The sequence below is a fragment of the Pipistrellus hanaki genome, assembly GCF_964339955.1.
Source record: "Pipistrellus hanaki genome assembly, chromosome: 1".
Classification (NCBI taxonomy): Eukaryota; Metazoa; Chordata; class Mammalia; order Chiroptera; family Vespertilionidae; genus Pipistrellus; species Pipistrellus hanaki.
Genome location: NC_140503.1, coordinates 157,106,198 through 157,120,237, shown reverse-complemented (window position 1 = coordinate 157,120,237; position 14,040 = coordinate 157,106,198). Strand labels below are relative to the sequence as shown.

General features: G+C 38.7%; 1 protein-coding gene across 4 annotated transcripts in view; it reads left to right on the top strand.

Moving 5' to 3' along the window:
- Positions 1 to 14,040, top strand: part of HERC6 (HECT and RLD domain containing E3 ubiquitin protein ligase family member 6) — a 54,981-nt gene that overhangs the window by 27,806 nt on the left and 13,135 nt on the right. For 2 of the 4 annotated variants that reach the window (XR_014794853.1, XM_084881851.1), the window contains exons 13-17: positions 4,611 to 4,765; positions 7,740 to 7,853; positions 8,221 to 8,328; positions 11,567 to 11,719; positions 13,720 to 13,863. Coding sequence is in view for 3 of the 4 variants with exons in the window: in XM_084881851.1 (XP_084737977.1) it covers positions 4,611 to 4,765; positions 7,740 to 7,853; positions 8,221 to 8,328; positions 11,567 to 11,719; positions 13,720 to 13,863 (674 nt within the window). In the remaining variant the exon portion in view is untranslated. The remainder of the gene's footprint in view (positions 1 to 4,610; positions 4,766 to 7,739; positions 7,854 to 8,220; positions 8,329 to 11,566; positions 11,720 to 13,719; positions 13,864 to 14,040) is intronic. The other 2 variants (XM_084881852.1, XM_084881853.1) reach the window with 2 other exon arrangements.

Here is a 14,040-nt window from a genome sequence, read left to right as displayed (position 1 = left end):
TTTAAGCTAGTATTCAAGGTCCAAAACTTAAAAGGAACAAAGGATATATACAGTGAAATATGAGCCACCTAGTTCCCTTCTCAGAGAGCAATTCCTGTTTCTTGTGTACCATTTGAAATATATTATGTATAAAAACATATAGAAATGCATTTTTTAATGGTAGCATACCATTCGCATGCTTCGGCAACTTGCTTTTCCCCATTTAACAGTATATCATGGAGAGCATTCTGCTGTTGGACCTATAGATCTGCCATATTCTATGTAATGTCTGAATAATTTCTATTGGGAAGATATGCTATGAACAGTTGTTTCTAAATGTTTGTTATCATAAGAGTGCTAACGTGCATTTCTTTGTGCATATATAAATGTACACAGTCAGGGAAAATTCCAGAAAGTAAAACTATTAAGTCTAATTACATATGCATTTAAAATTTTGAGACAGTTTGCCAAATGACCCTCCACAGAAGTCCGGGCCACCAGGTAGCCCCACTTCAAGTGGCCACCATCCACACTGTAGTCTAAGTAAAATGCACCCCTGGACAGTAGCCACCAGGACAGAGGATGAATGTTTACCCTTCACAACAAATATGACAGCAGCAGCCCATGAATTCATTTTTCTACAGTGGTATCAAACTTTTGGTCTTTCCCATTCTGAAAAAATAATCTAATTTTCTTTTCTTTTTCTTTTTCTTTTTAATAAAGCTTTATTGTTCATATTATTACAAATGTTCCTCCTTTTTTTTTTCTCCCTCCATTGCTCCCCTCCACCAGGTTCCCACCTCACCCTCTGCCCTTTCCCCACCCCCCATTGTCCTCATCCATAGGTGCACAGTTTATATTCAGTCTCTTCCTGCACCCCCTACTCCCCTTTTCCCCAAGAATCGTCAGTCCACTCCCCTTTCATACCTCTGATTCTATTATACTCACCAGTTAATATTGTTCATCAGGTTTTTTAATTCCCTTGGTTTTTAGATTCACTTGTTGATAGTTACGTATTTTTTGTTCATAATTTTTATCTTTATCTTCTTCCTCTTCCTAAAGAACCCCCTTCAGCAATTCATATAATTCTGGCTTGGCAGTGATGAACTCCTTTAGCTTTTTTTTATTTGTGAGGCTCTTTATCTGGCCTTCGATTCTGAGTGATAGCTTTGCTGGGTAGAGTAATTTTGGCTGTAGGTTCTTGTTATGCATCACCTTGAATATTTCTTGCCATTCCCGTCTGGCCTGCATGGTTTCTTTTGAGAAATCAACTGACAATCGTATGGGTGCTCCTTTTTATAGGTAACTACTTGCTTTTCTCTTACTGCTTTTAATATTCTCTCTTTGTCTTTTGTTCTTAGAATTTTAATTATGATGTGTCTTGGTGTGGTCCTCTTTGGATTCCTTTTGTTTAGGGTTCTGTGTGTTCCTGAACTTATAAGTTTACTTCTTTCACCAGGTGGGGGAAGTTTTCTGTCACTATTTCTTCCAGTATGTTTTCAGTATCTTGCTCTCTCTCTTCTTCTGAGGCCCCCATAATTCTTTCATTGGTTCACTTGAAGTTGTCCCAGAGATTTCTTACACTATCTTCAACTTTCTGGATTCTCTTGTCTTCTTGCTTCTGTGGAAGAGTGTCCTCTGGCTCTTTGTGTTCCAAATCTTTGACTTGATTCTTGCAATCTTCCATTCTGTTTTTAGGACTCTGTATAATATTTTTTATTTCAGACAATGTATTCTTTATTTCTAGTTGATCCCTTTTCATTCCAATTTTAGTATATGTGCTGCCGAAGCGAGCACTAGTTGACCCCTTTTCATATCCTCATAGGTCTCATTTATTTTATCGGCCTTTTCTAGGAAATTCTTGAAAAACCTTATAACCATGGTTTTGAACTCTATATCCAGTCACTTGTTGTCCTCCATTTTTTTCATTTGTGATCTGTTTCCTTGTCTCAGCATTTTCGCTGCTTCCCTGGGTTGGTAGGGTGGCTTTGTGTGCTAAGATGTTCTATATGGTTCAGTGAGTCAGCCTCCCAGTTACCTGAGGTGGACACTCTTGGTGCACCCCTTTGTGGACTGTGTGTACAGCCTTTTTGTAGTCTTGATTGTTGTTGGTATCACTGGGAGGAACTGACCTCCAGGCCAATTGGCTGTGAGGATCAGCTGTGTCTATGCCAGGAGACAGCCTTATTTGGCTAGACTTGGAAAATTACAAAAGCTTCAGTGCTCAGTTTGGAAAGGGTGGAGTTTCAGGGTGAAGCCTACTACCTTGGCTTCCTGTCAGCCCCGCCCTATGAGGTTCCTGAGTCTCAGTGTTCCTCAGTGTCCTTTGGTACTCGCTGCAAGCACCTCTGAGAGAAAGGTGCCCTCGAGTTTCACCCATTACCAGACAGTCTAGTCTCTCCCCCAATGCCCTGGAACTGGGGTTCGGTGCAGTTAGAAGTGGGGTTCAGAACAGTCTGGAGCTTTTGTCTCCTTCCTGCTAGGGCACAGTCAACAGTCTGTCCTCTGCTCGCATTCATATGTGCACCTCCAGGGCTCTGCCTTTCACTGCTCCCCTTAGTTCCTGCCCTATAGCCTAGATTCTCTCTGTATGAGCCTGGGTCCCCAGGGTCTCGCCCAGAACTGGGGTTCAGTGCAGTTGGAACTGGGGTTCAGCACAATCCAGAGCTTTTATCTCCTTCCTTCTAGGGAACACCAACCAGGCACTCAACCACCCCTCCTCTCCGGCTCCGTCCTTTCTGCACACGCCCACTGTGTCTCCGTACCTTAGGCTTTTACAGCTCCTCTGATTTTCCTTCTGGTTTTCCCTTTCCTTCTAGTTGTAGAATTTCCAGTCAGTCAAATTTACTGTAGTTCTGGATAATGTCCATTTTGTATTTTAGTTGTATTTTTGCAATTGTTGTGCGAGGCTGCAGTTAGATGTTTACCTATTCTGCCATCTTGGTTTCTCCACTTCTTAATTTAATTTTCTCATTAAGAATGAGGTTGTGCTGGTTTCCTTTTGTTGTTTGTTTGTTTGTTTTGTTTTATTAATCCTCATCTGAGGATATTTTTCCATTGACTTTTAGAGATAGTGCAAGGAAGGGGGAGAGACAGAAAGAGAGAAACACCAATGTAAGAGAGACACATGGATTGGTTGCCTCCGGCAAGCGCTCCAACTAGGGCTGAAGATCAAGCCTGCAACAGAAATACATGCCCTGTACCGAAATCGAACCCAGGACTCTTCAGTCCTCAGGCAGATGCTCTATCCAACTGAGCCAAACAGGCTAGCGGGTGCTGGGGTTTTTTTTATGTCTCAGCTCATTTGTATATCATATCTGAGAACTAGCAGTTCTTTCCTCTTGCCCATTTTTCTGTCTGTTGTTAGTTTATATTTAGGAGGTTTCAAACTATTATGGCAGCTAATCCTTTATCAACAATATGAGTTATAAATTTTTTCTTTAGGTTAAAATTGATTTTACTTTGTGGTATTTTTGCGATGCATGATTATTTTTAAACATGTTTATGAAAGCCTACTGTATTAGCATTTTCCTTTATGTTTCCTGAGTTTGGGTCAGACTTCAAAAAGACTATCTCATCCTAACTGGTCTGGGTCAGTGGATAGAGCATCAGCCTGCAGACTGAAGGGTACCAGGTTCAATTTCAGTCAAGGATATGTATCTTGGTTGTGGGCACATCCCCATATGGGGGTGTGTAGGAGGCAACTGATAGATGTTTCCAACTCTCTATCCCTCACCCTTCCTCTCTGTAAAAAATCAATAAAATATATATTTTTAAAAACAAAAAGAGTATCTCACTCTCAAACAAAAAAACAAAACATTCCCATGCTCCAACTAGGATTTTTATTGTTTCATTTTTAAGCTTAAATCTTTGATCCATATGGAGTTTATCTTGATTAAATTTTTTTCTAGATCAGTTTCCACTTGTCCCCAGACATTTATTGAATGACCTGTTTCATTGCCATTAATATGCAATGTCACCTTTATCATATACTAACCTCTCATGTGCATTTGGATCCATTTAGGGAATTGTGCTACATTGATCTTCTTTTTATGCATTTGGGTCATACTATTTTAATGACATTAGTTTTATAATATATTGGTAGGTTTATCCTGTAAAGGTACAATAATCTAGATTGTAACCTCAGTAATATTAAAATATTGTTATTGATATAATTTTATATAAAAATATATCTGTATATACCAGTTGTGTATAAAATCTAAAGACATGGATATTATTTTTTACAGATTGAAAATATCCTTGATGACATTGTATGTGTATGTGTATTCACCTATGTATGTTCTAAGACTTTATAAATAACCTATAGAATTTACAGTTTGAAAATCATAAAATCAATCAAGTAATCAAGCATAAATATGAACTATCAACACATTTCTTTAGAATCCTGAATTTGAGCTTTTAATTCCAATAATACTTAATCAGGGAAAATATTTTTTCTGTAGTAGATGTTGTTCAGGATGATATCCTTAGGAAACATATTTTATGGTTTTTGTAATCATAAATGGAAAAGATTTCTTTCTCATATTAAAGAACTCAGTAGAAACTGAGGGAGTATTTTTGAGGGGAGCAGAGGAGTATATACTTATCATGGCTGATTTTGCATCCCTCAGAGAAGTGTTGGGCATCTTTGCAAGAGTCTTCTTTCAACACACTGGTCCAGATGCTTAAATCAGCCATCATTGCTCAACTGACTTTCTGGACTGAAACACCTCAGGATAACTGCAATGTTAAAGCTCTTCTAGAAATGATGAAAGCATTGTATGAGGTAAGTGTGCATCTAAGGAATGTATATACCATCTTGCTAAATACAAATCTCTTAGGTCTCAGCCAATTGGAGTCTTGTTCTGTTTTTCATTACAGAAAGAGAATATTTTATTCAGCCTTAATAATTCAAAATTTTGCTTGTTTTGCTAACTGGATAGACTCTGGAGGAATATATTACATGTAATATATTAGTTGCACAAACACTACTCAAATATGACAGTGGTTTAGTATTTTCATTAGAATGCACAACATAATCTTTCTAGAAGTAACCTAAGGTTAAGCTACTAACAAACTTGATATTGCTAGGAGACAGGAGCTGAGCCAGAGCATTTTCAACAAAACAAGAGAATTCAGTTGATGTCATTCCATTAAAAATTAGCTAAAATAAGATTCTTTTACAAATAAATTGCTAAAATGGCAATCAGAGCAAAGTTCACCATAAAATATCAATCTCAATAGGAGAAAATATTATATACAAGAATTAATGCTTTTCAGAAGTACCATTATAGTATTATTTCTAAGGTAATATATTTCTTTTTTTCTCCAACTTTATTGAGATATAATTGACATATAACATTGTGTAACTTTAAGGTGTGCAGTGTATTGATTTGATACACTTTATATATTACAAAATGATTAACACCATAGCTTTAACTAACACCTCCATCATCTCATGTAATTACTGTTTGTTTATTGTGGTGATGACACTTAAGATCTACTTGCAACTTTCAAGAACATAGTATAGTGCAGTTGACTGTAATCACCATGTTGTACATTAGATCCACAGAACTTACTCATTTTATAATCGGAAGATTGTACACTTTGGCCAACATCTCCCCATTTTCCTCACCCCCAAGTTCCTGACAGCCATTATACTACTTTTGTTTTCTATTAGTTTAGTAATTTTTTAGCTTCCACATATTATTTTTTTACAATTCATACAGCATTTGTCTTTCTCTGTCTGCCTTATCCCACTTAGCATAATGTCCTCAAGTCCATCCATGTTGTCCCAAATGTAAGGACTTCCTTCTTTCTCGTGGTTAAATAATATTTCATTATATATGTGAAAAGAAGTGTATAAGATAGATGAATGAACATCACATATTCTTTATGCATTCATCCATCCATGGATGCTTAGGTTGTTTCTTAGCTACTGTATACAAGACTGCAATAAACATGGGGGTGCAGATATCTCTTTGAGAGAGTGATTTAATCCCTTAGATATATACCCAGAAGTTGGATTACTGCATCATATGATAGTTTTTAATTTTCTGAGAAACTTCCATGCTGTTTCCATAGTTCCCTTTTCTTCACATCTTCACCAACACTTGTTTTCTCTTGTCATTTTGATGGTAGCCATCCTAACAGGTGTGGAGTGTTATCTTCTTGTGGTTTTTATTTGAATAGAGATATCTATTCAGTTCCTCTGCTCATTTTATTTTTTAAACATATTTTTATTGATTTCAGAGAGGAAGGGAGAGGGAGAGATAGAAACATCAATGATGAAAGAGGATCATTGATTGGCCGCCTCCTGCAGACCCCCTAATGGGGATCGAGCCCACAACCAGGCTATGTGCCTTTGACTGGAATCAAACCCGGGTCCCTTCATTCTACAGGCCGATGCTCTATCCACTGAGCAAACCGGCTAAGACTCCTCTGCTTATTTTATTTTTTTACATTTTAAAATTTTATCTTTATTTTGAAAGCTTTATAGATGTTTCCTTCCCCCCCTCTCCCCCTTTGTCCCTTTCTAGCTCACACCCACCCCTTCCTCAGGTCTTCACCACACTATTGTCTGCATCCATTGCTTATGCTTACATGCATACATGTTTTTACTTTTTTTCCCCCTTAGGATCACAGTATATATTTTTTAAGTCTTTATTGTCTTCTTCTGAAAGGCCTTATTGAACCCTTTAATTCCTTCTCCAATGAGAAACTGTGTCCCTGATGCCGCACTACTTGTTGTTTTCACCTACTAGACCATGGATCACCAGTTGGCTGTTTATGCCCATGGGCAGCTTATTGAAACACATCCACACTCACTCGTTTACATATTGTCTAGGACCGTTTTGTGCTATAAAATGTCAGGATTGATAGCTGCAGCAGAGACTGTATAGTTCCAATCTCAAAATATTTGCTATCCAGAAATAGGAAAGGGTTTGCTAACTATTATACTAGATAGTAAGCTTCATGTAAAGTTAGGACAATTTTTTACCTTATGTTTTGTCCCATACCTACCCTGTTTCCCCGAAAATAAGACAGTGTCTTATATTAATTTTTGCTCCCAAAGATGCGCTAGGTCTTATTTTCAGGGGATGTCTTATTTTTCCATGAAGAAGAATACGGTACACATTTATTGTAAAATGAAAATAAAGGAAATTTATTACCTGTATACGGTACGGTAGTACGGTAGTTGTCAACACAAACCAGACAAACTGTGACTCCTACAGTATCAAGAATTTACTCATTTATTCAATGACAATCATGTCATCATCTTCTGGAACATCATCATAACAATCCAATTCCTGAATTTCCTGGTGAATTTCTTGTGACTCCATTTCTTTTATTGTAGAATCAGTGGACCAAATCTCTCATGTTTAGCAATAGCATTCTGAGACAGAGCCTAGGGGGGGCCTTATTTTTGGGGGGATGCCTTATATTTCACTCAGAAGGAAACCTGTAAGTAGGTCTTATTTTCGGAGGATGTCTTATTTTCGGGGAAACACGGTAGCAAATAGTGTGCACTAAATTATTATTCATTCATTAATGGGAAAATTTTTATCGTGCTTTTATTCTCAAGATCTGGGAACTGTTTCCAGAAAATTTGTATCCCAAGAGTTGCTGTACCATCTCCACTGCCAATTGGAGAAATTATAGATTTTTTTTAAAATGGAAGTTTTATAGAATTCTACTTCATCATAGATTACATCATTTGTTAATAGAGAATGATATTCACAGGTCATATTCTCTTTAAGGTAAACAAAGCTACTTGTCAATTACCAGAGAACACTTTCATCATAAATGAACTCTCCACTCTGTTGGACTTTGTTGAAGAAAGAAAAAGAATGTACGATAGAGATAACAATGCGGTAAGAGTAACATTTTTCACTTCTGAGTGAAAATACCAAAAGGGCTCTGAATATTTTCATACTTTAAAGGGGGACACGTCAGTAGCTATGTGGGTATGTAGTTATCACGTTGACAAATCAACATTTGAAAATGTCCTTACTGGAATGCTGACTATGCTAAATTAGATAATCATTGAAAGCTTAAATCTTTCACTCCCAGAACAAATGCATTTTCTTAGAAATTTGTTTCTAAGTAATTTGGATTCTTAAAAAAAAGATTCTAAAAAAATATGGAGGGAAATAATTTAAGGTAGAAATAATTAAAATAAAGGAATGACATTTTCATCTTATTTTAATTATCAAAACTGTTAACCTGTTTCTTTCTTAGATAACTGCAGGAAACTTCAGTCCCGTTATTTTCAGTGAATTTCCATTTGTCTTTAATTTGCTATCCAAAATTAAATTATGGCAAGCTGATTGCTTTTTGAAACAATGGGTATGTATGCCTTACATTTTTATTATGTAAAACTTCAAACATATACAAAATAGAAATAATGGTGTAATGAATCCCATCACTAAGTTTTAGCAGTCATCAACATTTTGCTACACTTTTATTTATTACTTTTGTTGTTTTGTAGTTGTTAGTATTTTTGCTGAATTATTTTGAAGCAAATCCCATACCCACCTTCTTCACCTCTCCATACTTCGGCGCATTATTTCTGGCTGTCTCACTCTGATTTATGCTGAGATTCATCAGTGGGTTCAGTCAGTAACCACATGGTATTTCCATTGTAATGTTTCCTATTAAACTTGTATTTAATTATTCCATCCATTGTTTTGGTTAAAGTTTGCAAAACAGCAACATTTCTAATATTATCATTTCTTCCAAAGTTATGAACTGTAAAGAACATTTACTTTTTTACTTTTTCGGTAAAGAACTTTTCCTCCTCAATCAGGGCTATTTGGCTCCCCTGAAAAATCATCCATATGGGAAGGTAGATTAATGCTTAATCCTTTTCCGTGCATAGCAGTTGTACTAATTTATGTTACCACCAGCAGTGCATGAAATGCATCTTTTACACTATAACCAAGGCAGAAAAGCTCTGTGATCTTTTCTAATTCGATGGGTTAGCCATGATATTCCAATTTAATTTTTTAACTATGTTTTTATTTGTTTCAGAGATAGGAAGGGAGGGGGGAAGAGAGAAAGAGAGAGAGAGAGAGAGAGAGAGAGAGAGAGAGAGAGAGAGAGAGAGAGAGAGAAAGAAACATTGATTTGGTTCTCTCTCCCCCTCCCTCCCTTCCTCCCTCCCTTCCTCCCTCTCTCTCTCTCCCCCATCCTCTCTCTCTAAAATCAATAAATAACAATTTCTTTAAAAGTCTTGGAGCTTGATTTGTAAACCCCAAATGATATTCTTTTATTCCCAGTGAATTTATCCTGTTTTCCATTTAATCCCTTCCTTCCATTCCTTTTATGGTAGTTGTATTATTCCCACAAAACACTTACATGGTATTTTGTCTCTCTTGTCACCATCAGCCTTAGTTCTCAATTATACTCACCACGGGCACGGTTATGCTAAAGATTTTCCAAACATTTTTTGATCACTGAAGCTTGTTTTCTAGGCCATTCCTCAGGAAAGATTTGTATCTACTTTCTGTATTTATAGAAAGACTGTAACAGCCATAGCCAGTTTGGCTCAGTGTGGACCAAAAGGTCTTGGGTTTGATTCTAGTCAAGGGCATGTATCTTGGTTGCAGGCTTCTCAGCCCGGGAGGAAACCAATTGATGTGTTTCTCTCACATCGATGTTTCTCTCTCTTCTACTCTCCCTAAAAATCAATGGAAAAATACCCTCAGGTGAGGATTAGCAAAAGAAAAAAGAAAGACCATAAGAGAGACTTTAAGGACTTACAGGAATCAGAAACATACCCATTACTTTTGCTAATAATTCAGAGGAGATGGGCCATCTAAGTGAAAAGTCTGGGACATCACATGCACAAAAGGAGTCATTTCAGTAATAAAATATTTCCTTTTCATTCCCTATTAATTATAGAGCTTATATGACACTTTCCAATGAGCCATGCCTGATAAATCCATAAACACCACATCCTATATAATAAAAGCCTAATATGCAAATCAACCAAATGGCAGAATGACCAGTTGGTGGGGCTGGTGAGTGGGCGCCGCCAGACCAGCCAAGACTGGTGCCAGCAGGCAGAGGGAGGGGACGGCGATCAGGGGGTGGCAGCGACCGGCAGTGGCAGAGGGGTGATTGGGGGGCAGGGCCAGCAGCTCACTGGCCAGTGCTGTCCCCCGATCGCCCTGCTGATCGCCTCCCACAGAGGGAGGCCAGACTGTGGCCTTCAGTCAGAGAAACTGGAAAGTAAGATATACAGGTTTCAAGTCCAGTTCTTGGGTATGTGAGAGAAGCCTGGCCAACACCAGGACGCATACACCTTCCCCTGTTACCGTCAGTGCAGGATGTTGCTGGCCACTCCCTGGCACTCAGAGCCACAGGACATGCAGCTTTGCAGTCAATATTGCTGAAGTGTCCCAGAGTCGCAGATTCCAAGGCCACAGGAGGAGAGGACCCACCACCAGATAGGACCAGAAGTGACACTTGTTCCATCTCCCTACAAATGTGGAGCTTCTTGTTTCATTTGTTTATTTGTTTTAATATATTTGTATTGATTTCAGAGAAGAAGGGAGAGGGAGAGAGATAGAAACATCAATGATGAGAGAGAATCATTGATCGGTTGCCTCCTGCACATCCCCTACTGGGGATCGAGTCTGCAACTCGGGCATGTGCCCTTGACCTGAATTGAACCCGGGACCTTTCAGTCAGCAGGCCAACGCTCTACTCACTGAGCCAAACCAGCTAGGGCTATGGAGGTTCTTTACAACAAAGACCCTAGGGGAAAACCAGAAGAATCTAGTGGAATCACATATGATTTCTCAGTAGCACAGATCTGGGACAGAGCTTCCCAAGCCCAGAGCCATATGCATGCAACTTCTCTGAGATGCTCTGAGAGTGCTAATATGGGCAACCACACACAGTCCAGAAACCTGGAATAGGATAGTTATTATCCACCTGTCTTGCTGTCACAATGGTGGCATTGGTTTATGAGACCTAAATATTCTATTATTGTCCTTGCGCTAAAGTTAAAGGTCAAAGCAAGGATAGTAATTCCAACACTAGATTTCTAATCCAAGGGAGTTGAGCAGAAACAAGAGCAGGGAGCTAAAATGGTGAGGGCATGTTGAGAATTTAGAAAAGCTTAATGGAAGTACTTTGTAGGGTAACAGAGAACAATTTTCTCTGAGCAAATCTTTCCTCTGTTTTCTACATCTCACATTATCCCTGAGCTTCTAAATTGCCTGTACATTTTTGAGAATTATTGTGCCAACACTCTGCTTAAAAACCGGTGGGAGAATGTACCTGCATGGCGAAGACCACTATTGCTTTTAAGGATCATGTTTACTAAATAAGTGCTCAGAGATAGCTTTTCATTTCTAAGCTATACATCCATGATGATAAATCCCTTGTACAAAATTCCTAGATACCCTTTTAGCTTCCATAGTGTACATATGATGCTCTTTTCCTTAAATTATTACAATATGAGCATATATAGCAATGGTAGGCATAATTGTATGTTAGATAAAATGGATTTATCTGAAATGATAAGTATTTCCTAATATTCCTGTGAAGATTCCTAAAATATTTCTTCTTCTAGGTGTCAAAAATTGCGTATAGCATTTCACTAGGAAAGAATGAATTCTCTCCACCACCCCAATTTTTACTTCGAGTCAGACGAAGTCACCTGGTTGATGATGCTCTGCATAAATTAAACATAGCGGAAGACACTGACCTTCAGAAAGAATTGGTGGTACCGTTAAAAAAGTTTCATTGAACATTTTTGCTAATGTGGGAGAGAAGCATTTGTTTAATGTAGCAAAGGAAGAGCCTGCATTTGCAACTACAGTTATCAGCCTTATGATTTCCAGAATTCCAGAGAAAAGCAATGGGATGTTTAATTGAACATTGGAATTATAAATTAACTAGTTACCTATGGCTATAATGAACCATTCCAAAACCTAGTGGCTTAAAATAACAATAATTTATTTTATCTGCAGTTCAGTTGAAGATCTCCTGAGTTAGGCTGAACTTATCTGGGTGGCTTTGCAGATTCTGTATGCACCTGTTGACATGTTTGGGAGTTGGCTAGGAATAGACTGATCTGGGCTAGGCCTGGCTGGGGAGGTTTGGCTCTGCTTCCTGTTTTTTCATCTTCTTCCTGGGGCCAGCAAGATGTTCTTCTCACAACAGTGCCAGAGGTACAAAATAACAAGCCCAGTCACACAACAAACATTGCTTTAGTCAAAGCAAGTCATATGGCTGAACGTACATCAAGAGCTGGTGAAATATACTCAGCCTCTTTAATGGGTGGAACTGCCATGTCACATGCAAAAGACTTGGGTCAAGGAGGGGCGAAGCATTGGGGCTTCAGGGGGGCAGCAGGGGGAAGAGATACTTTTCCTCCATTTTGGCTCTACTTTTACTTCCACTACGACACTGGTTCTAACTACCGCTTCACTTCATCCTTTGTGGGCACCTGTAGGAATTTTAGTATGTGGTACCTCAGATTATTAGTCTTATTGAGGCTACAAAATAATGACTAACTCTAGATTATAGCTGGAGTTTGTTCAGAAAGGAGTAGATTCTCTTGATATCAGCCCTGAGGGGATGTGTTAGGTTCTCAGAGAAGAAGCCAGAACCTGGAGGATGAGACTCACACAGGAGAGGGATATTTCTCAGCATGGGACTCCAATGGGAAACAAAATATTTCATAAGCCAGACTTCCTAGTTGTATGTCTCCCTCTGTACCTGCTTCCCTTTACATCTTGATTATGCGGAAATGAATTGAAAATGATTCTGCTACAGGAGATGATAAAGAGGTAAGAAGGTAAGAGAGATATGATCAAAATATAGACCCTGAAGAAGGCAAGGCTGCCAAGGGCCATTATGAGTGTGTGCTGACCCCGGCAGAGGCAGACTTGCTAGATAAATGAGCAGAAATGAGGAAATCAGAAGTAAGCTTAATTCGTTATTGGGATATCCAGATGGAATGGGAGGCAGGCCCTTAGAGATGACCGTCTAGGGCCAAGGAATCAGCTGATCAAAGTGGCAATAGATAAGATCTTCCAGGCAAAAAGAGAACTCTTAGTCAAGCTTAGTGATGCTTGTACTAAAGAGATAAAAATAAATTATCCGGGAAAGGAAGTAGATAGGGAGTAGTTAGAGAGAAAAGGTGGGAGTGTACTTAGCCACCAAAAGTGGACTTTAGGAAAGAGCAACTAGTTCCTATTGATTTCCCACTCAAGTCATACAGGCAGTTAGAGCCCATGGTTCCTGGAAAGATGCCATGCCCAAGCTGCCTGGAAGGGCTTCTATCAAAAGTCCTAGTGAGGGGAGAGGTGGGAGAAATCAAATAGTTGTTGAATGGAGTCAAAGCTGTAAAATCTGAATGATGCAATGAAGACAGAAAACAAGATAGAAGAATCAGGGGATTTAGTGGCCCAGAGGAATAAAGCACATGAAAATTGGGTTTAAGACACTGGTCAACATAACTTGTGAATGCTGAGTCTTGCTAGCATCCCCTTTACTTGGTTCCTGTGGCAGTGTAATGGCCCCATGCACTGGGTATACAACAATCTGACTATAAATAGGCTCATGGCAGCTGCTGCTCAGTAGCAAATGGAGGGAGAACAGATTGCGGTGGAGTGAGGGATGTGAGAGTCTGGGAATTCTGGTGACTGCAGGAGGTTTGAAACTTTTCTACAAAAAAGTTATATTTTAACTCTGGGAGTGTTCTCTCTCTTTCCTCAGATTGAGATTATTGACGAAATTCGTTCCGTGGGTGTTGGGGTAAAGTCCGAGTTCTTCCACTTCATATTTGAAAAGATGACCAAGACAGAATATGGAATGTTCATATATCCTGAAGAGGGCTCCTACATGTGGTTCCCTATCAGTGTGAGTCTTTTATTTATTTTCTTATTTTTTCTTTCAGAATAGAAAAAGCATACCATATACTATAACACGAGAACCATACATAATCATGTAAAATTAGGTCCTGGACAGTGGGGCTGAGTTGGTTGGAGCATCGTCCTTGCACTGGAAGGTCATGAATTTGATTTCCAGTCAGGGGCC